At 47.9% G+C, this 27,237-nt stretch overlaps 1 protein-coding gene and 2 long non-coding RNA genes across 9 annotated transcripts in view; 1 reads left to right on the forward strand and 2 right to left on the reverse strand.

The window, feature by feature from the left end:
- Window positions 1–3,702: 3,702 nt before the first annotated feature.
- On the reverse strand, window positions 3,703–6,456 carry LOC147598533 (uncharacterized). Of its 3 annotated transcripts, XR_015260381.1 has the most exons (3): window positions 5,209–6,456; window positions 4,811–5,036; window positions 3,703–4,554 (listed from the first exon to the last, which is right to left on the reverse strand). It is a non-coding gene; the product is annotated as an uncharacterized LOC147598533 (long non-coding RNA). The 3 variants fall into 3 exon arrangements; XR_015260380.1 differs by having other exon boundaries at window positions 3,703–4,551; window positions 4,811–6,456; XR_015260379.1 differs by having other exon boundaries at window positions 4,811–6,456.
- Window positions 6,457–7,356: 900 nt separating this feature from the next.
- LOC147598534 (uncharacterized) lies at window positions 7,357–10,696 on the reverse strand. The gene is made up of 3 exons (XR_015260382.1): window positions 10,569–10,696; window positions 9,424–10,050; window positions 7,357–8,011 (listed from the first exon to the last, which is right to left on the reverse strand). It is a non-coding gene; the product is annotated as an uncharacterized LOC147598534 (long non-coding RNA).
- Window positions 10,697–11,898: 1,202 nt separating this feature from the next.
- SETD1B (SET domain containing 1B, histone lysine methyltransferase) overlaps window positions 11,899–27,237 on the forward strand; it is a 52,391-nt gene continuing 37,052 nt past the window's right edge. For all 5 annotated transcript variants that reach the window (XR_015260375.1, XR_015260376.1, XR_015260377.1 and 2 more), the window contains exons 1-6: window positions 11,899–12,028; window positions 12,346–12,500; window positions 12,940–13,038; window positions 13,541–13,811; window positions 16,943–17,055; window positions 19,767–20,942. Coding sequence is in view for 1 of the 5 variants with exons in the window: in XM_086761102.1 (XP_086617228.1) it covers window positions 11,956–12,028; window positions 12,346–12,500; window positions 12,940–13,038; window positions 13,541–13,811; window positions 16,943–17,055; window positions 19,767–20,942 (1,887 nt within the window). In the remaining 4 variants the exon portion in view is untranslated. The remainder of the gene's footprint in view (window positions 12,029–12,345; window positions 12,501–12,939; window positions 13,039–13,540; window positions 13,812–16,942; window positions 17,056–19,766; window positions 20,943–27,237) is intronic.

Raw genomic sequence — 27,237 nt, forward strand, 5'->3', positions numbered from 1 at the left:
AGAACCTCAAGTTTAAACGATCCCAAGTTTGGCTTGCGGAATATGCTTTCCATTGTGTGAGCTACAAGGCAGCCTGAACAGGCGTGTGTTTTTCAGAGCCGTTAGAAGAGCCAGGCTTTGATCAACACTTCATTGCTGCCTTGGCTCTGCAATAGTCGTCACTCTTGCACCTGGCCCAGGCAGGAAGCTCTCAAACCTTTTGGACAAGAATGTGGGGAAATTGGGAGAGTTTCTCTTCCTCTCACAGGAGGAGGAAAAAAAAGATGGCAAAGTAGGGTATAAGAGAACTGTGGATGAAATAGGGACAGGCTTTTGCTGAGTAACGTATGGCACCGACATTAAAGGGCAGTTAATGTGTGAAGTTTGCGTCCTCCCCTCTGATATTTGTGCAGACTTCCTACAGGAAGTCAGCAACTGCAGACTGAAGAGATGATAAAATCCCATTTATATCCCTGCAGGAGACTCCATAATTTCTGCCTGCTTTCTGTTGAGTACTTGATGTACAGGGAGAGCTAAGCAGGAAGCACTTGCTCTGTCATTGTCTGGCTGGGAAGAAGCTTATCCATAGGGATGGAGGTTTGGCAAGAGCTAAAGAGGTTTGTGGCTCGTCAGAGCATCGCTAGACATAGGGACAGGCCCAGACTGAGTTCATCTCAGACCTGAGAATAGCCATTAGCCCGGCCAGAGCAAACCCTGCAAAGAAACAGCGACGCTCAGAGCAGGCTAATTAATAACTTGAGGCACCGGGAATAAACCCAGTTGTAATCGTCTCGTGTTTGCTTTAGAGCTGTGACTTTTGGCCTGTGCCACGCTTGTGGGAGCTGGACGGGCTGACGGTGCAGGGTGGCCTGGCTAGAGGTCCTCGCTTGTGAGCCACCCGAGCAGGCTGGGAAGGCGTTTGAGCAATCGCGGCGGTGGCGTGGTCTGGGGTGCGCAGGCACGTAGAGAGCAGCAACCTGCCAGCGCTGCTGCAGCCCATGGGTTATCGCCAAACTGGGACTGGCGCGGTGCCCTGTGTGAGCTCGACACCGCTGTCCTTGATCGCATGTTTCCTGTGCGTTTCTCCCTTCCTACACACGTTTCACCCTTCCTGACTCTTGTTGTAACAACAGGCGTGCTGTCAAGTTCCCAGTTGCTTACTGGGATTAACGTAGTAGCTCTGAATTCTTAAGGCGGGGAGATTTCCTGGTTAAAACCATTCTAATTAAACTTACAGCTCTCATAATGCTAAAAATGCCCCTGTGTGAAAGGCAGCCGAAGCTCCTTGTAAAAGGTCAGTGCCCCTAGAACTTTAATGGTCTTAGGAGTCTAACAGTGGTACAGACAGTGCCTGTTCAAAGGCACAGGACTCCAGACAAATGGAAGAATGAAGCAAACATAACAGCTTGCTGAATCAGACATCTCAGACAAAAGTCTTCCAAGCACAAAACACATCTGGCAGCATATTTGTCAAGTTTTTTTTTATTGGCTTTAAATACAGACACACACAGAGCCCATAGTAAATCCTTTCCACTGTAGATCTGGGTAGGTACCTCTCGTTTTCCTTTTAGGACTCAGTCTTGGGCCTGGGGAAAAGTGTTCTCAGCCACCAGGCCTCCAAGCAAGCCAGGGCTGGCCACAAAGGGCAACAGCTGCGCGAGCTTTAATTCCTCTCCCCACCCTCCCGTACAAACATGCCCCTCAATCCTCCGACTGGAGGAGCCAGAGGGAGGAACGTATCGTTCCCCCGCTTCCCTGCCAGCTCTCCTGGCATTTCCTCTTACGCAGCCAATTGCACATTAGGCGCTGGGACCATAAAGTATTTTTTCATGTGGGCAGCTGAGCAGCGGTGGAACTAGAATCTTTCGGTCACAACCCCCTCGCAGATGTTTGTGACACTTCTTTACCCTCCCTTATGCAACACATCAGGCGTTTGTGATAATTTACTGCGACAGGAACCACTTCCTGCACACTGCTAGCAGCAAGTCTTCCCAGACTGCTGGCAGGCATTACATGAGGAAAAAGAAAGACAACGTGCAGGGGAAGGTCTTGGGAGGTAAAGAGAACCCTGTTCTCCATCAGCAACTCCCGAAAGAGAGAGGGGGAGAAAACCAGCGATGGCTTTGCAGATTTAGTGGAAGCCAACTTCAGTTAGGAATTGGCAATGGCCTGCCCACTTGAAGCTGAAAACAATCAAAGTATCTGGAAAAGGTATTTTAATTTAAGACTTACCTCAAAAAATAATAATAAAAAAAAGCTAAAGCAAGTAGGAAAATAAATTAGCAAAGATAAGAACAGAGCCTGCAGGAATCAAGTCTAAACAAAAGGCAGAGGCTATGCAGTGAGAAAACCACAAATGGCAGAGGTTGAAATGCAAAACCTACAGCTCACTGCGAAACATGAAAGATGCTGTTGTACTCCACACCTCCTCTTCCCGGGTGTAGCCGTCTCCACAAGGTGAAGGGCAGTAATGAATCAAGCTCCTTCCCTCTCTTCCTGTATTTTCTATTCCATTATTTGCAGGCTGTGCAAGTTCTGCTTTATTTCCCCTCTCCATATGCCGCACTCTCCTCCTGGGGTTTTTTTTTATTCTGAACTGTGCATTTGGCCTCTCTCCCATTTCTTTCTCCTCGGTGCGTGCCCCCTGCTCTGCTAAGATCTGCTGTCTTTGTAACCTTCGCTGTGCACATATGCTGGCTCTCCCTCTCCCCTCCTGCCACCCCCTGCCTCTGGGCCATCAAGTGTCCCTTCCCTTCACTCCAGCATTTTTGCCGGGGGGCCCAGCGGCCAGCCAGAAAAGGAACAATTCTGCCATGGCCACTGCTCCCGTTTTCATGCTGTCGGCTCCTCTCCACCGATCAAGGGGAACCCATGTTGCTCCCCTAGTACAGCCGATTGGTAGTGAAGGCAAAGACGGCTCTGCAGCTGCTTAGCAACTGGGAGCTGCTGTTATGCGGCAGCGTAGAAAGGCAAGGGATGGCACAGCATTCGATAATCCTGCGTGTTCTGGCCCACTCGGCTGAAAACTGTGGCTCGGTGGAGCAGCTGGGGCACTCCCAACTGTCCTGTCGGAAAATAAATCAGGATGGGGATCCTTAACTGCAGATTTGCGAGCAACGGTGACAACGTCAAGGGCAAAACTGCCTTGGTCTTGTGTTGTATGTGCAATCACACCAGTTAGAAGAAACGGCTCCAATTTCTAAGCTAAACTCACTCCATTTGATCTTGTTACCACTTTTCTGGCTGCAGCATTTTATACACCATTACTTATATTCACAATGTTCCCTGTATGCGCTACATTTGTTAAAAAGGCTCGCAGGTCGCCAGCTCCCGTGGCATCTAGCCTGTTTAATGATGGGTGTCCAGATACACGAGTGTTTTAAGGCATAAATATCCCGTTAGATTACTTATCTGTATCTTCATTTCCTTTTGATGCAAGCTCTGTGAGTGCCCAAATTCTTTAAAGGGTACATTCTTTTCATTCGTTATTTTTTTTTGTAAAACTGTACTGTTTAGGCCATGAAGCACTGAACGGAAATGTTGAGTAATCTGATGGCTTTAGAATGTTCATTACAATTGCCAACCTTCTTATTTCATTTAATTATTTTTATAAGCTCTAAAGTATTCTAGAAAAATAACCAGTTGTACATTCTGGTGGGATCATAGCACTTCAATAGCAGCTGCATTTCAACAGAAAAGAAACACCACAAAACATTCTGCAAATCAGGTGCTGAAACAGCTTCTTTATTCCTTTATAGCTCAAGGATGATTAGATCTCTGAAAGCACTCACTGCCTATCTCACAGAGGAGGCTTTGTCGTAATACTAGCAGAAATAAAATGAACAGATACAGTAAAAAGAAACCAAAAACCCCAGCCCTGGCAAATATCCAACACAACCATCACAACTTGTATGGATCTTAAACAAAATAAATGTTTGTTCCACTATTGGGTATCACCACACATCTCTCTGCACCCAGGCAGCCAAAGAGCAGAGCAGACCAGCGATTCCCTGTCATTGTTCAGTGCTGACATCCCATGCATCCTCAGAGCACGCTGGGACACAGGTGGAACCTGTCAGGAGGCTGCTTGTTTTGGCTGAGAAATTCCCTAGACAGATCATCTGCTCTTCTGAGGAAGAAATGAAAAATTTCATTGCAAAAAGCTGAACAGGCAAATACCCAGTCCATATTCCCGCTCAGTATTCCTTTGGTATTCTTAGCCTGGTTTCCTAAAAATAAAACAGTCTAATGTGACTGTGTTGTTCCATGTCATTTTTCCTCTCTTTCCTCCAATCTCAGTCAAATTTGGCAGTGGGGAGTAAGCTGCAAATGTATTTAGGTCTTGAATGAACGGCTGAGTAGTAAAGGCACCACCTTGGCCTCCGGGAAAGGCAGGCAGCCCTCAGCCCTTGCCCACAGCAAGGGGCAGCACCGCCGCCCTCGGAGCTCCCAGCCAGCACAGGTCCCCCTCCTCAGCCAAACAGGGCAAGCAAGATTGGGAAAAACCTGGAAGACTTGTCAGGGGACATTTCTGAACACAAATCCATGGGAGACAAAGCTTCAGGAGTTTAGCTGCTGAGAGAGAAAGTGTTTTAAGAAACTGTAAGGTTCGGTGGTAAACGGTAACAGCACTAGTAGGATATCTGCAAGAAGGCCGATGTGCCATAGTTCAACCCCTGTGAGGCGTTTACGTGATTACGAGTAGGAGAATGTAAGAGCAAGAAGGCAAAATCAAATGGATCAGAATCCATCTAACAGGAAGGTCTCAAAATGCAGTTGTAACCCCTGGGTTCTAGAGCTGGCACTTTTCTTCTATGGGTCCTGCAATTACCTGGTTTGCGCCCGCATTATTTAATGGCACCAGAGCAGGCAAATGCTGCAGTGTGCCTCCTGGCTCCCTTCCACCTCTTAAACTGGGCTCTCTTCCCATGAAACTGGGGTGTGGCAAGAGGATGGTGTACATCCAGACCTCCTCCTGAAACAATATTGACGCGGCCGAGGCGCACACGCACCCGGAACCAGGAAATGCTACAGTGGAGACAGAAGCAGTTGTTTATCTGGAAGAAAATATAAAAATCATTACCAATCAAGATTGCAGGTGACACTCCACAGTAACAGGAAGGGGGTATTAAAAAAAAAAGGCCACTGCAAGCAACAATGCTCTCTACGGACTGTCCTTTTCAAGAGCGCCAAGCGTAAAGGCATATATGCAGAACAAAAAGTACAAACCAACGGGACAGGGATGCCGTCCCAAAAAGGAGCAGATCTGAGCGTATTTTAGGAGCCGTGCTGGGAAACCAGCTGAGCATGGGCTGCTGTAATCCCTGGATGCCTAACAGAGACTCTCAGCCGGGAAGGCTGCTGGCACAGGTATCATCACTGCTGATTGCTCTGTCCTGTTCTGCCCGGATCAAAATGGTGAAAAACTGGAGTGTTCACAGAACTACGCGAGAGGAACGGTTACAGGATTAGTAAAGATGGACCCGAGGGGGAGCTCCGCAAGTCTGCAACGCGAGTGTTAAATGCTCCGTTGATCAGCCTGTACACAGCTACAGGGGGATGGAAACCTGGTAATGGAGCATTCCTCGGTCAAGCAAACCAAGATACAGCAACATCCAGAAACTGAAAGCACAAACCAGACAAGTTTAAAAAGGTATTTTGATTTCTAGTGTCAGGTAGAGTTTGATGGAAACAGTTTACTCTCTCTCACAGCCCGTTTTAGAATTAAAATCTGATGTTTTTCTAAGGTGCAGGTAGGCTGTAGTTAAAATTTTTCAAACAAGAAAAAGCAAACAATACTGCATAATGCAGGAAGCCAAACCAGATGAACCTAGGTCTCTTTTGTCCTTTATAATCTATTAGCCTAGTTTCCTTGCACAAGCAGTGGATTGTGACATGAAAACCTTCAATATAAAGGATTCTGTGTACTAGCCAGTCTAAAACAAAATGTTGTAAACAGTCATGATCATTGTTTGGCAGAACAGCTGCATATTTTTATTTCACTTTGCCTCTCAATCTAATTTGCTGTTGTTGCAACACTTTGCCAAAGAAATTAAATCAGTTCTTATTGATAACAGACAGTGAAATAATTAGCATAAGAGTTTTCCACTCAACAACACAGGGAAGGGACGCCGTGGGCAAGAACAAACCCCTTTGCTTAAAGAATGTGTGTAGAGTCACCACAAGCCGTTCAGAGAAAAAAAAAAAAAACAACTTGTTTCCTTTCCCCTGAAAGATCTCTTTCTTTCTCTGAAGAGCCTCATGCAGTAAACCAGGGTCAATCTAACTCAAGAATGAAAGTCTGGTTTGACCTTTCTGGGATTTAAACACCCTGTACCAGAGCTTTTCAGATACGAGGTTCAGCCTGAAACCACCCACTCCGAGAGTACAACCGGTCTTAACTGCCTTGGTGACTTTTAAACTACACTGAACACCACAGTCATTTAGAAACTCTAAAAACAGAAAGAAATGTTCAGCTCAGACTTACAAAAACAATTTCCAGAAGTGCTGAGGACCCACACAATTCACTGGGTCCGTGCGGCGGGCTCGCTGTACAACGCCTGCTGCCCCAGCAGTTTCTGGCCCTGGTTCGCACGTACGCAGCGCCAGGCACACGCGGTAGGACCTCTCCCAGCTGGAGCAGCAGTTCATGGATCCTACCATCGGGGACGGCCATCCTGAGCAATGATTAATTGCAGACAAAGATCATAGTCCTGGAAAAATGCGCAGAGAGGTGCAAGTACAGACAAAGCTGTCTAAGCTCCCACAGTATTATGGTCTGGCTGAACCGTTTCAAAGCCTGGGCTGTGTTAGGCAGAGCTAGTTTGCTTCAGGGTTAAACAGACCAATGTTAAGGTTTAAATGCAGATACTGCTAATATCCAATTATCTATTTAAACATAAATTTAAAATCCTGGGAAAGTTAATAGCCGATGCTATTTAAATCGGCTCTTTTTTTAAATTGCTTTGCATGCTGATTTAACTCATCGTGATGCAAGCTGCAGAAACGTTTTCATTACAGTTCAGAAAACCCCTGCAAGACCAACAACAGATCCATACCGTACTTTGATCTGCACGTCCCCGTTTCGGCCATTTCGTCCTATTCCAGGAAGCTACAATGCTTTTCACCTCTTGAGAAACAGCAGAGGAGCACTTTAATGGTGTTTAGCTAAGAATAACGTCACAGTTTCTTCCAAGTTTGCTAGCAGATTATTATTTAAAGCAATTGTAAACCAAGAAGTGTTGCAGTACTGGCACGAGCAAGGGCCAGGGTTTTAAAGATGGTCTGTCCGGACAAGACGCGTCTCGCAGGGAAAGAGCAGAGGGTCAGGCGGCCCCGGACCACCATGGCTCCAAGCGCCACAGCCCCAGAGCGCAGAGGTAGCGTTTTAAAGCCAGCCTGGCAGTGCGGAGACATTTTTTTTTTTAATCCCCTCCATGGAAACGTGTTATGTTTTGTGCGGACGGTTTTGTCGCTTGTTCTCGACAGAGCCTGACCCATGGAGGACCGAGGAGGGGGAAACAAGAAACGAAGAGATGAGCACAAGCCCTCGCGTCGTTGCGAAAGGCGCAGGCTGCGGTGCCTCCTTCGCGGCAGCACCCTGCTCCCTCGCAGGAACGCAGCCCTGAGCCTCGGCACGTACCGCAGCGCAGGTTTTACAAACCCACGGAGCGGCTGGTGCTGAGCCGCAGGAACTGGCGGGCAGGGCGCTCCCAGCCCGGCACATGCCGCTCCCGCGGGCAGCCTCTGCCAAGCAGCCACTTACCTTCTCCCTCCCACAGGGTCCGCAGGACGGTCCTGCTCTAGCCTTACCAGGGAGGCCACCTCTCTACCAGTGTTTGCTTTTCCTCCCTGTCCTGCCCTCTGAAGTGGTTGCTCAAGCCAGGCTTTTTTTTTTTTTTTTTCCCCCCTAGCTCACCTAATTTGTGTCTGCAGTGGAGCACAAGGTGCAACTCCCCGCAGAGAACAGCCCGGCTTTGTGAAGCTCCGAGACAACCCCCACGCCTCCACCCAAAGCGAGCTGCAGGAAAATCTGCTCGGGGAAAAAAAAAATAAAAAAAAATAAAAAAAAAAAGGAAGAAGAAGAAGAAAAGAAAAGAAAAAAAAAAAAAACACATGTAACACCTCGGGCGGCCATGGCGGCTCGCACTGCAGCACGGCAGCCGGCTCCGCGCCAGCCCAGCCCCGGCTGCGGGCCCGGGGAGCTCGGCGCTGCAGGCCGGCCTGGCCGGGCCGGGCCATCCCACCCCGGCTGCGGGCGGGAGGAGGCAGGGCACCGGCTGCCCCGGCGGAGCGGCTGGGCAATGGCGGAGCTGTAGCGGGGGGGGCCGAAAGCCCAGGAGGGGCAGAAGGAAAACAACAAAGAGCCATGTGACGAGCGGCGGCCCGCTCCAGGCGGGGAGGCTGGCGACGCCGCCCTGCTCCTCCCGCGGCCAGCGCTGCCTGCTCATTTGCCTGGCTTCCCCCCCCGCCGTCCTCCCCCAACCGCCTGGGTTTTTTTTTTTGGACGGGGAGGGGGGCTGTTGTTTGTTCCTCTTAATTTTTTTTTTTTCCTCTCCTCTGCATTAGGCTACTTTTATCTTCTGGTATTTATAAAAGCAAGCGAGCGGGAGGCTGCAGCTGGGGGAAGGGAGGAAGGCGAGGGGAGGGCGGTGTGTGTTATTTATAGGCACCCAGGCTGCGCCTGCATTATGCGAGCTGCCTTTGTCCTCCCTGCCCGGCTGCCCCCCCGTCCCCGGGCCAGGCTGGAGCCCCGCCAGCCCCGCCGCCTGCTGCTGCTGCCGCAGGGCGCTTCCCGGCGCGGCCATGTTGTGAGCGGCAGCCACGGGGAGAAAAAGCCGCCAGGCGCCCCGCTCCCTCCTCAGCTTCGCCTTCCACAAGCCCTGACAAAGCGGTGGGGGAAGGGGGGGCGGGAAAGGGGAGAGAGGGGGAGGAAAAAAAAAAAAGACAAAAAAAAAAGAAAGGCCATTTCCCTCCAGTGATCGGGACGCGAAGCGCCGCCAGGCAGTGGGGGAGAGCCCGCCTCGCCGCCGCCCCAGCCCTGAGGAGAACGCGGCGCCGAAGGAGAAGCCATGATGGCGGCTACCCTCACACAACATGGAGCGCGACCGGCAGCGCCCTGCCCGCCGCCAGCCGCCCTTCCCGGCGCCCGGGACACGGTGCTTCCGCAGGCTTTCACATAATAAAACTACCAGACTTCGGCGGGGAGGCCATTTCATGGGCTGGGTGGCTGCACTAAAGCACAACCGCTGTGAATTATCAACTGCGTCACGGCTCTCCAACTGTAAAACTCAGGCTGCAAAGGGTCCCTCACTTGGAAAGAAACTCCCTCATTTTGGATTTACTTCCAGACCTCCTTTTTTACCCCCTCTCTCCAAGTCACTACCTCTCGGTATGAAGGATTTTACAGTGCTTTTTAGTGAGACATCCGCCATTAAGACTCACCGTCTTGAAAAACAGCCCCTCCATTTTGTTGCTTTTTTTTGGTCGAGCTTCTGTAATTAGACGGATAAAACACATAAGGGATCCCTACCACCACCATCACCGCCGCCTTTTTGCCTTTTTAAAAATCAACAGTAACATCTTACTGTTTGCAGGCAGATTATTTTTTTTTTTTTTTGCGTTCAACTTAACAGCCACGTAATGCCTGCAATGGATTCACGGCGTCTCTCCGCAAAAAAAAAAAAAAAAAAAATCAACCAAGGCTGTGGACAACCAAGCGCTTTGTGCAGAAAGAGAAATCCCTCCCTGAAAATAGACGTTTCAGAGACGCTGTTAGATGTATCTGAGGAGAAGGAGATCGCCACCGCTTCTGAGGACGACCATTAGGATCTTTCCGCCCAGGACAATAACATTAGCCACACAGGCCTGGTCTATATGTTTCTCTGCAAGGGCAAAAGGGTTTACTTACCCACGCACCATAGTTGAATGCAGCTCTGAAGGTGAAGTTGTTATGCTTTTTAAAAATAACGGCTATAAATATATATCATCTGGTATCACCACTTCTCTCGTAAGTTTGCAAGTCAAAGCGGATCTTGTTAAGATAGTTACGGATCTTTGTATGGCAGTGGTCTAGCACCAGAAAAAAAAAAAAAAGGGAAAAAAGTCTATAGAAAAAGTTGTCCAGCTATGTTGGCTGACTACGCAGCGAGGACTCCTACTCGAGGCTTAAATCTACCTTCCTGTTGCAGATTTACTCTGTACATAAAAAGGACATTCAGTGTTTTTCCACAGAGCACGCAGACACTAAAAATGTTCTCCTAAATAGTTTTAGGCTGCACATGTTAGTATGAAAACACCTGATTAACATGTACTGTATCTCTTAGCCAGATATTTTGCTTTATAACTAAAGTATTTTAAAAAGCATAAATTGTTTTAGATAAACAGACAAAAGACATGCAAATGAAGGCTTAGCAATAAGGACCACTTCAGTAACATTAACATGAAAACTACACTTAGCAGCAAGGACAGAATGGATTGGGTACTTACAACATAAGAGGAAAGAAAGAAAAAAGCTTAGCATAGTAAAAAGCTTTTTTTTTTTTTTTTGCCAGAATTCACTATTCCTATGCCTATATTTAAAACATTACCTTTTAAGCACCAAAGGAGTTAATAAAAATGGCCAGGAATCAAGTGTTTAATACATGAAGTACTCTCTAGAATGTATTGTTCGGTCATCAGAGAGCTCTGTAAAGCTTAAAAACCCCCAAAACAACAAAATAATTGAAAAATAATGTATTTACTCTTTCTTTTTTGGCATTCGAAATTGTTAACTGCTGACATAGGGTGTGCCATGACCTAGTTACACAAGACAAAGATGGATTCCGAATCATAAGGGAAAAAAAAAATCCGCTTTTTTGTTATTTTTTTTTTTAAATCTTCCTTCTTCAGTGAGTCCTCTAGCATGGTGCCAAGACATTAACACCACCCCGAGCGCTCCCCGCAAAGTGGACGGTGTGGATTCACATGGCGGATCCCCCTTTATGGAACAAAGAAAAAGCCCAGTTGGCCATTTCGCTCCATTGCAGAAAAATGGCTGCCTGATCTGTTGGCCTCTCCTTAGCTGTCTGCTGAAGGATGTTTTTACACCGCCGTCTAATAACTCAAGCCCCATGGAAGCTGCTCGCCCATTGGCTGCGGCCGCCCCGCTGCCTTTAACCAGCCAATTGCCCGGCCGCGGCCGAGCCGCCGCGGCCCCGGGGCCCCCGCTGAGCCGCGCCATCAGCCCGCCGCGCTCCGCCCGGCTCTGCGCCCCGGCGAGCGGCGGGGGGACCGCGCCGCCCGGCCTTTAATACCTAAAACAAAATGGAAGCTCCCCGCTGATTGGCTGCCGCCGGCTCCGGACCTTTAATAAGCAAAACTGCTCCCTGCTCTCAGCTCCCCCCCTCTCCGGCCGGGTGTTGCTAACGGCGACACCCCCCCACCTCCCGCCGCTTCAGCCCCCCCCGTCGCAGCAGGGCGGCGGGCTCTGCGCTCCGCCCGGTCCGGGCTCGCCGAAGTCTTCCCTTGAAAAAAAAAAAAAAAAAAAAAAAAAATCCAACTTGTCCCACCTATAGGTCCATCTTGTTTAGAAACAGTTTGCGCTAAGGTAAATGCAGCGGGCAGATTCCACTCGCCCCCCCGCATGCCGTTAACCCCGGGGCGGGGAGAGAAAAAAAAAAAATCCAACCCCCCCCGGCGGCGGCCCATGCGGCGGCGCTCGGCGGCGGCGGGGCGGCGGCGGGCGGCCGCGGGCCGGGGGCTGCGCGGCGCGGCCGCCGTGAATGTGCAGGCGGCGGAGGGCGGTTAGGCGTTCGCGGCGCTCGCAGCGGTGTATTGTGGGAGGCCGCCGCCGCCAGCAGCGAGCACACACACAATATGTGGTGGCTCGCAAAAACGGGAGGCAGGAGCCTGGCGGCCAGCCCGCGCCGGTAACCGGCCCCATGTGAGACGGGAGCTCGCCTTTCGCCGCCCGGAGACGATCGGCTGCCGAGCGCGATGTCTTTCCGAGAGATCAAGGCGGGGGAAAAAGCCAAGCACCCTGAAGATCATGGCAAAAAGCAGAGTTCAAGTGAGATTGGGTCTTTTTTTTTTTTTTCCTCCTCTTCTCCTCCTCCTCCCTCTCTGCCTCTTGTCTGGCTGGGGTGGAGGGGGGACCCGGCTGGCAATTCCCCCATTTTAGGGCTCGGTTCGCGGTGGATTTCCTCCCTTGCCTGGGTGTGTAGAGCGGGCGGCTCGTTTGAAAAAAAAAAAAAAAAAAACCAACCAGAAAACAAAAACCGAAGAGGTCTTTGTTGAATATTTTTTTTAACTTTATGGTTTTCCGTGTGGTTTTTTTTTTTTTTTCCCTTTCTCCTTCCCCCTTCCTTCCCCCCTCTCTCGGTCCAGGTTGGATCAACGGAATGGAGAACAGCACGCAAGCCAGCACTTCTGTCGAGAAAAGGAATCACCATTGGAGAAGTTACAAGTTGATTATTGACCCGGCTCTGAAAAAAGGACAGCACAAACTCTACCGTTACGATGGGCAACATTTCAGCATGCCTGTGAGTGGGGGGGTCGTGGGTTTACCCCTTTGTGTTGTGCCCCCCCCCCCTCCTCCGTGTCTTACCGGCGTTTTAGGGGCTGGGGGTCCCTCCGGGTCGGGGTAATCCCCACCGTAGTGCATGTGGGTGGGAGGGGGGTCTAGGGGGGACACAGACAGCCACCGAAGTTACTGCCACCTGACACTGTGTATTCAACTGTCAGGAGCCTGAGAAGGAGCCCAAACCTGCGGCTTTATTTCTATATTTCCAATCTGTGTGCATTTCCCAGCAGTATTGCAATCTGACACGTGTGTGTATGTGTGTGTGTGTGCGCTTTCCTCTTCCCTTAAGACAGCTCATGCTTCCTTGGGGTTTATTTTTTCTTTTATTTGTATCTTAAATTTCAAGCCATGTTATTGCTGGTTTTGTCTTTTTCTCCTTCTCCTCCTCCTCTTCCCAGAACTCGGGAATTGCTCCTGTGGATTGTGTCAGGGATCCCAGAATAGGGCGAATATGGACCAAAACTAAGGAGTTGGAGCTGTCTGTCCCCAAATTCAAGGTACTGCCCCTGACTTTTGGGTTTAGCTCTGTATTCTTGTTTATCCGGGAGTGAAGCTTCACTTCCAAGTAGTTTAATGGACTGTTTAAATGACGGTCATATTCCTGTTAACATTATTATTTGGCAAACTGTTTAACAATAATCCTCTTCTGTAAAGATAATGAGAAATCAATGCATCTGTCTAACGAGATCACTTGAAGGTTCTGGAGCTGTGTCTTTGGGGCTCCTCGGGTGGGGGGCGGCTGAGGGGGGCTCTCTGCTGACAATACTGCTCAAAATGCATATTTGTAGCCCGGAAAGGAACCGGTTTCAATGAATGGCTGCAGCGGCAGAGGTTCTGCTCGGCTCCGGGGTTCACCCCAGACCCTCTGAGGCAGTTTTCTTTCCCCAGAGTTTGCTGAATGCTTTAACCCTCTCCTTCCCGTGCCATCCTTATGCCCTACCCCGCAGTCATTAACGATGGTGATTATTTTATCACCCCTTGCCTTGTCCCCGTTTCCAGATTGATGAATTTTACGTGGGGCCAGTGCCTCCCAAGCAGGTCACCTTTGCCAAGCTGAACGACAACATCCGTGAAAACTTTTTGACCGACATGTGCAAGAAATACGGCGAAGTGGAAGAGGTGGAGATTCTCTACAACCCCAAGAACAAGAAGCACCTGGGCATTGCCAAAGTGATCTTTGCCACTGTCAAGGGTGCCCGGGAGGCCGTCCAGCACCTTCACAACACCTCCGTCATGGGCAACATCATCCACGTGGAGCTGGATACGAAAGGTGAGCGGGCACGTTCCAGCCTCACGGGTTTGTGGTTGTGCCTGTCCCTCTCCTCAAACGAGAGGCTGTTGCAGAGCGCAAAGGCCCCGGCGATTAAAAAATATGAAGGCAGTGCTCCTGTCCCCCTGCGAGCGGGACTGGTTTCTGGGGCCTTTGCGAGTCACGTGGAGCCAAATGTGTTGTCTGTTGCTAGGAGACAGCCCTGTAATTTGCAAAATGCTGCCATCCTGCCCCTCCCCTGCCTGTCCTCTGCCCCATCCCCTGCCCTCGGAGGCCTCCGGTGCCCCCCATCTCCGTGTCCCAGGCTGGGACCCCGCTCGGCCACCTCCCGGGGCTGCCGGAGCCCCTGGCACCCGGCTTCTGCAAACTGGGGCCAAACCTTGGGGCTTGCTGGGACCCAAACCTCTGGGATTCTGGCGGCGGCAGCGGGGCTGGGTGCTGTCCTCTGCGTGCCTGGCATTTCATTGATATTTAGCGGCAAAGCGGAGGCTGGCAGCAAAAGACTGCACACGCAGCACTTGTCGGTGTGTGCGAGTGTGTAAGTGTGAGACCGTCTCTTAAAGCGACAGGAGCCCCCAGTCCTGGAGGGACCCGACTCGCAGCCCCTGGGGAGCCCAGTAAAGTTTCTGGAAGTATGAAAGCATTGCATTTCACCGCTTTGTCTTTTCTCTTTCCTCCAAGCGTGTTAGTGAAGGGCTTTGCTAAAATGTGCTCGAATTTTAGAAAATGTCTAAAGCTGAGGAGGTGTAGATCAGCTGCCACTTGTACTTCTTGGTTCCAAACGTGGCATTTCGAGTTTAAAACTGACTTCTTGCACTCTTTCTTGGGAAAAGGACATGGTTAACACTGTTTTCTTAAAAATGGTATTTTTGTTCTGTGTTGGAATGTTTCAACAATGTAGTGCACAACCTGTACAGCAGTTGGTGTGCCACACGTGGTGAGAGAGCGTAGTAGGACATTTGTTGACATACTGATCACTGTTAGAAGAAAAGTCACAGTAGTGGTATAATATTTTCTGTTGTGGGCTAAGCTTGACCTTACATATTTATACTATCGTATTCTGGCATAATTATTTTTTACAGATAGGCTCCTTCCCCTGCTTAGTTTGAAATTTGAAGGTAAAAATTACATTTAAGAACAAATTAGCCATTTGTCGATTTAATAATGTAAGGTAAAGCAGGCTCATAAGTGGTGGACGTCTTAATGAGGGGCATTTTGAACAGGCTGATTGTGCTGCATTCCTCCTTGTTCTCTTCTGTTTATAAACTGCTCTGCAAGTCTTGAACAGACAGCTGTTCAAGAAAGTTAGCTGCGCGTCAGGGAAATGAGGAGGTTTTATGCTTTTGTTTCTTGGGAGAAAACATTGAAGTCTTAGTCTCAGATTGCATTTTTTGCTTTGTTTGCCAGCTGTATGCTTCTAATGTATTTTTTTCCTACAATTGCATCTCTTTAATTCTAAAAGAGTAATAAGACTGTTGATGTGCTATAGTCTGTCAGAATCAAGTAAAAATGTCTTTTCTAAAATAGCATTAGCAGGTTAGGACATTCTTAAAATACATATGTATAGTTTTCAACATTTCTTTCTAGTATTCAGCTTTTCAAGAGAATGGTAGTTAATGTGTTTTTCATAGTCTAGCAAAATACATATTAGGAGCAAAAGTGTCGTCTTATCTGTCTGGCCAGAGCACAGGCCTGGGAATCTGGAACGAATAAATACAGCCCCCTTGTCTAAGACAGGGTAGTTTAAAGCAACTTCTCTGCCTCAGTTTAACCAGAGTGGACACACTTAATAATTACCTGTCCTTAGAGAAATAGATAGGAATCATTTCACATTTGTAAAACTCTTTGAAAATGAAATTGGAACTTTTATTGCATTACATTGGAGATCTAGGAGAATTATGAAACTTTCTAACAATTACTTTGTATTTATTTAAATACAAGTTTGTGCCTAACACTTCCACATGCGTGGTGTTGCAGTCTTGTGCAGGGGACTGTGTGTGTTAATATTTCAAGCATAATATTTCAGACATCTCTTCAAGCCCTTGTCTTGAAGAGATCTATTTTGTCCGGACTTTAGTTGAACTAAAGCAGTTTGCAGAGTGGAGGATGTGGCTCAAGACTTTGTGAAATGAGATTTGATATCCAAATAACCTCATCTGCAGCATTTATTCCAGATAAATGAGTCTTTTCCAGTATGCAGAATCATGTTAAAGGGTGCTTTGCTTTCAAGTTGCATGACGCACGGGGAGTTTGGGGTTTGATCCTTCAGGACTTCCTCATGAAAGCAGTCCTGTTCCAGGGGAGATCTTGCTTGAATTAATTTTCTCAGCTCAGGTTCTGGGTCTGTCCATTTTTCTATGTATTCTTTATCTTTCAGAACAAAATTCAGAAAGTTTCGGGATCTGATTCTATTGTCTTTGAAGCTGATGACAGATTTCTTACAGGCTGCAAAATAAGTAGGATTGGGTTTCTGTAGTAATGAAAAATCCAATATTAAGAAACGAGGTCTTTGTAGAATTTAGGAATGAAAAGGCTCAATGACATTATATGGACAGTTTACTTCTGTGGCTTTTATTCTTGGAAGGATACCACTGAACGATCTTAAACTAGGGGGGGATAAAAAAAAAGCATTAGTCGATGTCTTTTTGGAAAAGCAGAGTTAACGGTTTTGTCCTCAGCATTCCCATGCATCATATTTGCGTTAATAACAGCCAGTTTCTGCTAGCAAGGTGTGCTGGGAGAGCTTTCTGAAGTGGCTCTGGGTGTTGGCAGAGGCTTGTCCCTTGGGTGAGAACTTCACTTCTTAAATCTGCGAGCTATTTGCTTGGCACTTTGGAGAGGAGGGAAACTGCTGCTCTCCAGAACATGTAGTAAAGAGCAGAGCTGCCAAGCAGGCTGAGAAGAGGAAAAAGGATTTAGAAACCTCCTTGTCTTGGCTGCTGAAGGGAGTGTCTGACTTCACTTGCCCAGCATATGATTTAAAAATGATCCCTGCGAGCCTCAGAGGTGATAGCTGCTCCTCTGTTGCGTGGATGCAGCGGGTTGGGAGTCGTAGCAGAGTCAAGAATATGTATTTTTACGTAGGCTGTGTTATTTCTGTTTAATCAACTCTTCCGTTGTGGTCTGTGCAGGTGAAACCCGCATGCGATTCTATGAACTGCTCGTTAATGGTCTCTACACTCCTCAGACCCTTCCCGTAGGCACCGAACAGGATGCATCGCCGACTGTGAATGAAAACCTCCAGGTATGTTTGCTTGGCTTTTTTTTTTTGAGATTAACTTTCTAGAGAATTCCAAACAAATGTATCATTAATGTTAGTTTTTTAACACTTTAGCTTCTTTTTTTTTGTCTTGCTTCAGTGGATGTTACTAATTCACATTTAAATATAACTTGCTTGCAATTGCCGCTGCAAATGCAGTGCATGTGGCTCATCTGTATGCCGGTGTCTGCATAGTGTGGTACGTGCTTTTTGTCTTTCGGCATGAAAAATACCTACTGAACTGACAGTATGTGCCCTATTAACATTAGAAATTCCTGCAGTTAAGAGGGCTGGATCGGATCTGTCCCTGAGATGAGATTATTCCCTTGAAGTCAGGGGGAATGATTTACAATGGTACATTTGCCCTAGCGTCGGCAGTGTGTAATCCTTAGCGCGTACATTCTTCAGCCTTGCTTAAAGGCTAGAAGATGGAAGGTGTCGGATCTTGAATAGTGGCATAAATTTTCCAGAATCTTAATTAGCCGCTGGAATCAGTTGTTAATGAAAGCAGTGGACAGAATTCCTGAGGCTTCCAGAGGTCACTCGGTATTTAGAGTACGATTCTCTAAATAACTTTGTACACTTACCTGCCCCGCTGCGAACCCCACTGGGATGAGGGGAAGTGAAGCCTGTTTGTGTGAAGTCGTCAGTCCCCTTGGCTTTTCTGAAGGTACGTTGGCTCCTGGTTGTGGCTTAGGAACCCACTTTAAGGCATCAAACTTGAAAGAGATTTGGCAGAGTTTCGTTTTGCTTTTTTTTTCTGCTCTCTACTTCTCTGCACTCTTATGGTGTCTTAAAATGCCATAATTTCATTAATTCTGTGATCAGATGTTTTCAGGACAGGGAAGAGCTGTCACATTGAACGTGAAAATCCTGTTGATCTGAAAAAATGAAATTTTCCCACCAACCACCCCAAGAGCAACAAGGGAAAACCCCAGCATCCTCTTAAAAAAATCATAAAGAGGCTGATTCTTCCTTACTTCCCAGCAAGCTGTCTTTAAAGGCAGGAGGGAGGCAAATAATGATTTTGCTGGGAATCTGCTATGAGCAGCACCTGGCTTTTAATTTCTGCTGGTAAGAGCAGTCTCAAATAAAAATGAACAGATTTGTTCTTACTCTTTTCTCAGGGTTAACAGCAAAACACTTAATTGATGGTATCCCCCAAAGTAGTCTCTGCTGTAATTATCTTTAAGATTGTTTCTCTCAATATTGCGTTCATGTGTTATATTATTATCCTGAATTGATTTTTTTTTCCCAATTGCCACCAAAATTCTTGCTTTATGGGTAACTTTAACTGTTTGTGTCATGTTCTTGTCACTAGAATCTGCCAGCAAGCTTGTTTGCTGTTGTAGTTTAGTAAAATACTGACATTTGCTTTCCCCCTTATGCAGAGCAGCAAAGACCTGACAGTTCTGCGAGCCACAATCCCTGCCTCCAGGCCATATCCAAACCCCACTGGAAAACAATCCACATCTCATCTGCACCAGAGGTGCAGAGATGTGGATTTTAGCAGGAAGCACGTGGCTGGTTCCTGACCCTTTCTGTAGGTTTTAGGACAGATGAGGAAGAAACTTTCCTGATGCCCATGTGGTCATGGTCTCTAGGGGGTCACAGCAAGAGCAAGTCCACACTGTTGAGTAGGTGAGGTGTGTGTGAGTGTAGCAGACAGGTGAGAAATGAGCTTGAGTTTGATGGTGCTGGCGTGTTACAAACAGTTAATTTTAAGGGTCTCTACCTACCTGTGCTTGGGAGAGGAGCAGCCAGCCTGTAGTTTCACCGGTTCGCTTCCTGATGTGCTTTTGGGGAGCTGGAGCCTCTTTAGCTACCAGGAGGATTCTCACTGAGCTCCTGGTTTGCGTTATGGAAAATTGATTCTGGCGCTGATGATTAGCGTGACGCTGCTATGACTCAGCAGAGTCGAAGTTGGAGCAGGGTTGCTCCTAGAAACCCCCTGAAAGTACCTGTGAAGTGAGTTGGAGAGCAGTTACTTGGCTGCTCTGTAGGCTTATAGGGTTTCAGTTTCAAATGCTGTAATCTGTCGTGCTCTACCTGAGCATTTGTCTTTGGGGAGGGGGATTAAAATGTGTTTGTAGCAGTTGAGAACTTTTTGTGTCTTTTACACCTGTAGCCTTCTCCCTTGTTAGACAGATGAGCGTTGCATAGAGCGGGTGGAGGGTCAGCTCCCTCGGTTGGAGAAACACAAAGCCCTGCTGCGTAGGTTTGGTTGCAGGCTGGCAGTTTGCTGATTTGTATGTTTTGATTTGTTCACAAAAAAAGTTAAATTGATAATTCATGTCTCAGAATTTTCTTACTTATCTTTCCTATTTGTAATTTAGACAAGCCTTACATAGTTGATAGAAATTGAAACTCTGTTAGTAAACGGTATGGTGCAAGTCTCCCGTTCACCTAATGCTCTTGGGTGTAGCTTAGAAGGAACACTGTTGTGTCTGCTTTCTTCTTCCTCTTCTTACAGACAAGTTCCTCTTTGCTTGCCTTTTTCTTTCAAATCAAAGGGAACACGGATAACAGTTTGTGTTTTCAGGGATGCTGTAACCTTTTTTTTTTTTCCTTTTTTTTTTTCTGTGGAAATCAGTGCAAACTCCTGGGTACTAAACTCCTCTGAAAACCAAATGGACTGGGCAAATATATTTTTTAAAGTGTGTGTTTAGGTGCTTTTCCCTCTTCTGTTTTTATAGTTGGCGGATTCCCTGAAGCGCCTGAAAGACAGTAACCTTTCTTCTGCGGGATCATCTGTTACCCCAAACAGTAGCACACCGTTTTCCCATGACACAGCCTACTCCAGCTGTCGGCAAGACACCCCAAACTCCTACAGCCAATTTACCCCGCAGTCCCAAGGAACACCTCACACCCCGCGATTAGGGACGCCATTTTCCCAGGATTCCACTTATTCTAGTCGTCAGACAACACCTGTGTACCATTTTGGGCAGGACAGTGCGTACAAATCCAGGAGACATGAAACAAAATTTACAGATGCCTACAACCGTCGACCGGGACATCACTATGTTCATAACTCGGCTGGTGTTTTCCGAGGGACGGAGCATCAATTCAGTGCATACAAATCCCATCAGCAGGAGCCAGTTCAGTTCTCTCACACTCCTCCCCTGAGCCACTCTAGTTCTTCGAGCTACAAATCTGCCTTCTCTCCCTACCAAGCACCAGCTGTATTTCCCCAGTCCGATGAGCAGCAGTTCCCCCAAACTTCCAGGGAAACAGAGTACCGAAGACCTGCGCCACCTCCCACCGAGATGGTTGTGGAAAGCAGTGCTGCCACTAACGTTGATTTTGTCCCCGTGAAGGAGAAACAGGAGGAGCCTCCGCCCTTGCCCGATTCAAACTCTGTTCCTGAACCGAGCACAGCATCCTTCTCTCAGACTCCAGAGAGAAGTGAGACCCCTGGCACCCCCACCATGGAGTCAGAAATGCAGCATAATAGTTTAGACTCAAGGATTGAGATGCTCTTAAAAGAGCAGAGAACAAAGTTACCCTTTCTTAATGAGCATGACTCAGATAACGAGATCCGAATGGAAGGTAGCCCTATTTCCTCTTCTTCTTCCCAGCTTTCTCCCATCCCAATGTACGGTTCGAACTCCCAGCCTGGTTACAGAGGTCAGACGCCTTCCTCGCGGCCTTCCAGCACAGGCTTGGAGGACATCAGCCCAACACCGTTACCTGACTCTGACGACGACGAGCCCATCCCTGGGACGGCTTCTCTGAGTCAGAATTCCCGGGGGACATCAGAGGCCAGCATGACTCCCATCGATCAGCTGAGCAGGACCTCCAAAGTTGAGACTTCGGAGGCTAAAGAGATGGTGCCTGGTGACCAGACTCCAACGTCAGAAAAAATGGACGAGGTAAGTGAGCTGGGACTGAGTTGCGAAGCTCCGTGTGTATCTCCAGAGCTGGACAGAGCAGGGAGTCGCTCTTTGCTTTTAGTGTTGTTAGAGCATAGGGTTTCTGGTGGCTTTTTCTTTTATTCAGGGCAGCTGGAAGTGAGCTAGATGTGACACAAAGTGATGGTCTTAATCAACTTGCCAGTTTCCAGCTTTCCTTTTTTATAATAGCAGCCTGCTGCAATTTATAGCTTCGGGAGAGCTCAAGGACTGCACAAGCCACGGAAGTTTGGCCAGTGCTTACGCAGCGTGACTGTCCTGAGTGTCGACAGACACTTAAGCCACTAGAGGAGTTAATCGAGCACTTTCCGCCATCGCTTTGGTCCCTGAGCGTGGGGGTGTGTGTGTGCACACACTTGCTTAACGGGGCTTTCATGTTACGCTGAAGTATTGGATGTATACTTTGTTTGATAGCTCTCCAGCTATTTATGCCATCTGGTTTGAATGGGAGACAGTTGCTGGGTTTCATACTCGCTTTGCTCAGTTGCAAGGGGGAGGTAGTTGGCTTGTGGGGGCTGTGCTCCACCGAGTCTTCCAATAATAGAGCGGAGCTTGCTGCCGCTGCTGGGGCATTTGTGGCTGAAGAGAGAGCCAGAGCTTAACAGCGTGGAAAGGTGCCAGCAGACAGAGAAATTACGTTGCGTGGCATGTCTGTTTGGGAGGTCTGTTGCAACAAATGCGAGTATCGCTGCAGTGGACGTGTCGGTCCTGTTCTGCTGTGTCAAGGAATGGTCAAAATACAGATCTTTGCAAATGCCAGAGCCTTTCTTCTCAGTGTTTACAACAGTCATGCAAGCAAACAAAATTGCTGTCCCTGGTGTGCGAGAACTCTGCGGTAAGGCCACCTCAGTGGTCTGAGAGGGCTGGTCTTGTGTAAATATCCCGAGTGTGGTAGATTAATTTATTTCACTCATGAGAGTTTGCTGGGCTTAAGCTGACAGGGAACTCCCATGGTCTGCAGTTGTGAGTTTTTCACCTGAGAAGTGTCTGCATTTCAGGAGAAGAGGAGCTGCTCCCTTAGGTACAGGCTTTGCAGAGCGCTGAACTGGAGGAAAAGTGCTGCAGCAGTAACGTAGCGCAGTTCTCAGTGCTAAATAAAAAAAAAATGGTAACTGTACTGGATATTTTGTTTCTTGTACATGCCTTTCCAGACCTTCCTGTCCTTGCGGTTGCCAGTTTAGCCTTTGAAACAATTCAGCTGCTTGAGGTCTCTCATTCATCGTCTAGGCTGGCCCAGGCTCCCCTCTCGGGAGGCAAGTCCCTGGCCGGTGGGACCTGATGAGGTCCTAATTAGGAATGGAGTTTTGATTCCTTGAGCTCGGTCTGGCCGGCTTAAGAGGGGATGCTCTTAGTTTGTTTAAAAAAAAAAAACTGAGGAAGGGATCCCTCATCTCCTTGCTGTTCTGGGTTTGTGTCTGCTGTCCTTGCTCTGGTGCAAGTGGGTTGCAGCCAATTTTGAGCACATTTAGGAAGACGGATGAAGGCCAGCATGGTATGTGCGGTCAGACACTTTCTGTGGCTGAGATCAGTGTTGGGGGACTGGCTGGGGTGTTGTGTTTGTAGGTTGTGACACGGGGCAGCAGCATGCTGACGCTAAAGCCTGTGCTAAGTCTTTGTCTCCCTTTAATGAGATGCTGGTGTCAGACGTTCACGTTGATGGTTCTGTGATACAAAATAATAAAAATGCCTCGGTCTTCTGCAGAAGGCAGAAAGGTGGTAGCAGGATCTCCATGCAGGGCATTGCTGCCTTAATTGTGTCCTCCTCCCCCAAAAAGTTTTGATGTTTGTTCTTAGAGCTGTTGATTCAACCTTCCTCTTGGTTACAAATCACACTAAGCTATTCTGGCTTGTTTGAAAAGTTGCCTGTGCCTTTCGTTGCTCCTTCTGATGCACAAAAAAAAACGATCTCCATGTGTTTTTGCTTCCTTCCTCCTGTCTTTCTCCTCCCCCAGTTTTTTTTTGCTTTAGAAGAAGGCTCTCCTGGCTTCCCTCTCTTTTGCTGAAGGAGTGGAGCTGAACAGTGACTTAACATAGGCTGAAATTTGAGCTGCCGCTTTCCAACTGAGTTAGAGAGGGGCATTGAGTCTGTCTGAGGGCTGGAAAGCTGAACCTCTGGCTTCAGCCTATTGTGATACCGCTATTCAACTTCCAGTCCTTCAGAGGATCCTCCAGCGAAACAGAGGGAAGGCAGACCCGAATATTTCTAGTGACTGTGTGGTATGGGAAGCAGAAATGATACATTAGCGTAGGGAGGGCTCATTAAGTATCATAAGGAAGCAATAAAAGAGTTTGAACTTGTTGTTTACTTCATGTTTGGCTCTTCAAGGGTCGGAGCAGCCCCAGGCCCGTTCTCTTTGGGCGGGTGCTCTAGCTGGGAAACTCTCAGGATTCATAAGGATGCCAACAAAGTTGCAGGGAAGTTCTTCCTGAGACAATAGGTGCTTTTCAAGGACCTACTCCTGTTTCCCATCAAAATAAGCACGATTTTTGTCAATGATTGCTAATATGGTGACATTTGTTCTATAGGTGAAGCGCTGTCAATCGTCAGGCAAGTTAACCACCTCAAATTTGCCATATGTAAAGAAGGTACAACCAAGCCCTGGCAGTTGCTCTGATTTATCATGCAAGACCCTGGAGTTTGATTTCAAGATCCAGTACGATACTCCTAAGCCAGAGCTTGGCAGGCAGTTTGGGTGTGGGAGAGGAAGGGCTGTGCGTCTGTCTGTGACACCTAACTCCAACTGATCTCAGAGTAGTGATTATGGTCTGCAGAGAAAGTCCTGCTAAGCTTAGCTGAGGGACGCGCGCTGAGAAGTGAACGGAGCAGGATGTGGGCAGTACAAGGTAAGAGGAGAAAAGAGATCCTTTACAAAGAGCACAACCTGCCATCCAGAAAGACAAGGCAGATAAGGGTTTTTAAAGAAACTAGAAGATGGCAAGGAAAGAAAACAGCTGAGCTGCATTGTTATTTTAGGAAAATTTTTGAGGGTAGCAATGTACAAACTTTGCTTCCTATGTTCCTGAGAGATAACAAGGAAAGAATTGTCATAATTTCTTCTTCACAGGATCTTTGCTGTTTCAGAAGTGGAAAGGTTAAATAAGTACAGTTTGCTGTTTTGACATGCCATCTAAGCCAGGTCTTTTTTTTCACTTGGCTTGTACAGGAAGAGGCCCTGCCTGTGTGTCCTGGGGAGGGTGACAGGATTATAACGAGTGACTTTGTCGTATATTGCTGATGCCTTTCATGTTTCAGCTTATGAACGTATTCGTTCGTGTGCATAGCCAATGTGTAATAGGAAGTCCATCTGATTGACAATGGTATTTTTCCAGATTTATAAGTACAAAAGCACTTTTTAACTGAGGGATCAACAGACTCCTGTCTTCCTGGTAGTTTGGCTAAGCACCTTGTTACTGTTACAGAAGGGGTGCCTTAAAAATGCCAAAGATAATAATGAAAATAAAGATCCTGAAACATGAATGAGGTGAGAGCAGCTCTCCTGCTGCTTGCTCTGAATTTTAGCAAATGATTTGGGAAGCAAACTGAAAGTCACACAGTGCACAGCAGCCCTAGAGACCCCGAAAGCCACCACAGCCACCAGCACCCCTCAGTGCCTCAATCGGCTGTTGTGTAGTGCCGTACTGGATGCTGAGGTACCTCTTACAGGTCAGCATCGACATCCCTGTGACAAGCTGTGTGTATGGGCAGATCCTCTCACAGTTACCCGGGGAGAATTTCTGAGCTGCGCTTACACACAGATGAGGTGGGTCAGGCACAGCCCTACAGTGAGCACGGCTGAAGTCCCTGAGGTTACATCTGGGCTGAATTTGCGCTTTGCATTGAAGTATCTTCGGGTTCTTGTGTGGTCGCAGCCAGAACTGGAAGAAATTTATGTTGAAGTGTCACATTGCCCCTCTGGAGCCTTTGCAGGATGTGATGACATTCTCCTCAAGACACTGCATCGTGTCTTGCGCTGCTCTGCGCTGCTGCAACCCCATCCAGACCGGGCTGTGTTTCAGTAGCTGGTGAATGATTCCCCTTTCCTACAGAGCCAAGTTCAACCTTTAGTTGTCACTAGGACATCTGAGAGCGAGCAGTGCCCCGATGCTGTCCAGGCAGCGAGAGGAGCTGCAGGGGCTTTCCCTGCTGGCAGTACCTGCAGCAGTTGCTCCAGGGATGCTCGGTGCCCGTTGGAGCTGTGCTGTGCAGGAGTGAATCGGTCTCTGCCTGCAGAAGGATGCTCTCTCCTCGTGTACCCTGCTCCCATCCGCGGGCCGTGCAGGGTCGGAGGCAGCGCTGTGTTCCTGGGATGGTGACCGCGGGTTAGATGGAGCCAAACGCAGTCTGCTGGGAGATGTTTCTGGGCTGGAGAGCGCAGAAGTGATTTATTCAAGGTAAATGCACATTAAGGTTGAGAAGGTAGAGTCTTAAGAGCTGGGAAATTTGATACCTTGGTTTCCACAGTAACTGTGCAAGAGCCCTTATGCCCATAAGTAGCTGTTATGTATGTATAATATATATGGGTACACCTGGGATCCAATTTACAGCTAGAGTGGGATTCATCATTTCTGGAGGGAGATGGGGGGAGTAGATGTAGGGAATGGCTGCTCTGAATGTATTTTTTTAATTGAAGAAGGGAGAAAAACCTGAGAGCTGTGATTTATACCCAATCTCATTTCAAATTTTCCTGCCTCCTGAGCTCTTGCAAATGCGATCATGCCTGACAGAACCGGTTCCTAATGGAAACTCGAAAAATAGGTATATGTTATGACCACGAATTTCCAGAAATGCAGCCAGCCAATGCCCAGGCAGCAAAGCTTTGGATGACTGCTGTGGTATTACATGTGAATTACACTAGCCGTGCTAAACCTGTGAAATTAAAATGAGAGCAAGCTGCTTAAACTGTGGATTCAGTCCTGCCCTTCCTGACCCAGGCACAGCGGCAGCGAGAAGCCACAGGGACTTGAGGGGATCTTGCAGAGCTTGAGCTTGTTCAGAAAAGAAAAGCAGCACACAAATCCCTCAGAAGGTGATTTATGTGTAATGCTACACCGGACACTTTTGAGACCTTGGAGATCTGTTTGGTCTGTGTGCCCGGAGGAGGGAGCGTGCTGGGGCAGGACTGCAGCCCTGCATCCTCCCAGGGGTGTTGGGGGCTGGGGATCCGGGCAAGGATGCCCTGGCTCCCGAAGCAGTGCACGTGCAGGTACCGTTATCTTCTTTTTCAGAGCTGATACTGGAAGACCACAGGCAGGGACTGTTTCCTTGTACATCTGATTAATTTACCACGTGACAACCTGCTGCTCCTACAAGAGTTAATACAAAGTAGAGAAGTCTGTTCGTATTTGCTGAGTTTTGTTTCACTTTTGACTTTTTGTATTTGGCTCCAGTTTGATTCTTGGAGTGCTTGCAAGGCTGGCGGTTAGCAGAGCAGAGGGCTTGACCAGCCAGATGTGTTCAATAGAGGAAGCAGCGAGAGGTAACAAGCCCAGTGTGAGGTTTTATACTTTTTCAGAGCAGAATTGTGTAGGATTCACCTGGTGTTCCTGGAAATGCACCCCCTCATACCTGTATGCTCACGAGAGGGGGAAAAACTAAATGGAGAAATACTTGACTGTTCATGGTTTGGGTTTTTTTGGATAGCTAAAAACTTCAGTAGAACGAGAGAACACGTCTCTTATTGGTAAAAGAGCTAAAAATGGTGAAATGCTCTGGAGTGTAGCTGAAAATTAGAAAGCAGGCTGTGGTTGGGAGGCTGAGTGGTTCTTTCACTCTCTCATGCCAGGCCAAGACTTTGAGGCTTTTTCATTTTGCATACCTGATAGAAATGACATCGCCATCTCTTTTTATAAATCGCTGTCGCTGTTTATGCTCCTGCCACTCGCTCAGTTCAGTCTCTGTTTTGCCACCAGTGACTTTCTGTAGATCTTCAGTTCCTGGTGGACTGGGTATGTATAGTTGAATTGCTTGTTAATAGGGAGAGCACTGCTCATTGAGTGTGTCTGTAACCTGCAGATGCTCTGCTGCGCTGGAGACTGAGATCCAAACTACAATGTTGAACCGTAGCCTATAGCTTATGGCGGAATAATATTTGCAAGCTTGAGCTCTGCAGACCATTTACAGTTAGCGAGCCCTTGGCACCTTCCTTTCACTGCGTACAGAGTTCTTCCCATTCTTTTCAACACTCAGGTTTCAGCAGTGGCAATATTGAATGTTCAGATGTTGTAAACGCGGGCTGGGAAGCCTCACGTTGAAGTG

The sequence above is a fragment of the Chlamydotis macqueenii genome, chromosome 17 (assembly GCF_036417535.1).
Source record: "Chlamydotis macqueenii isolate bChlMac1 chromosome 17, bChlMac1.mat, whole genome shotgun sequence".
Classification (NCBI taxonomy): Eukaryota; Metazoa; Chordata; class Aves; order Otidiformes; family Otididae; genus Chlamydotis; species Chlamydotis macqueenii.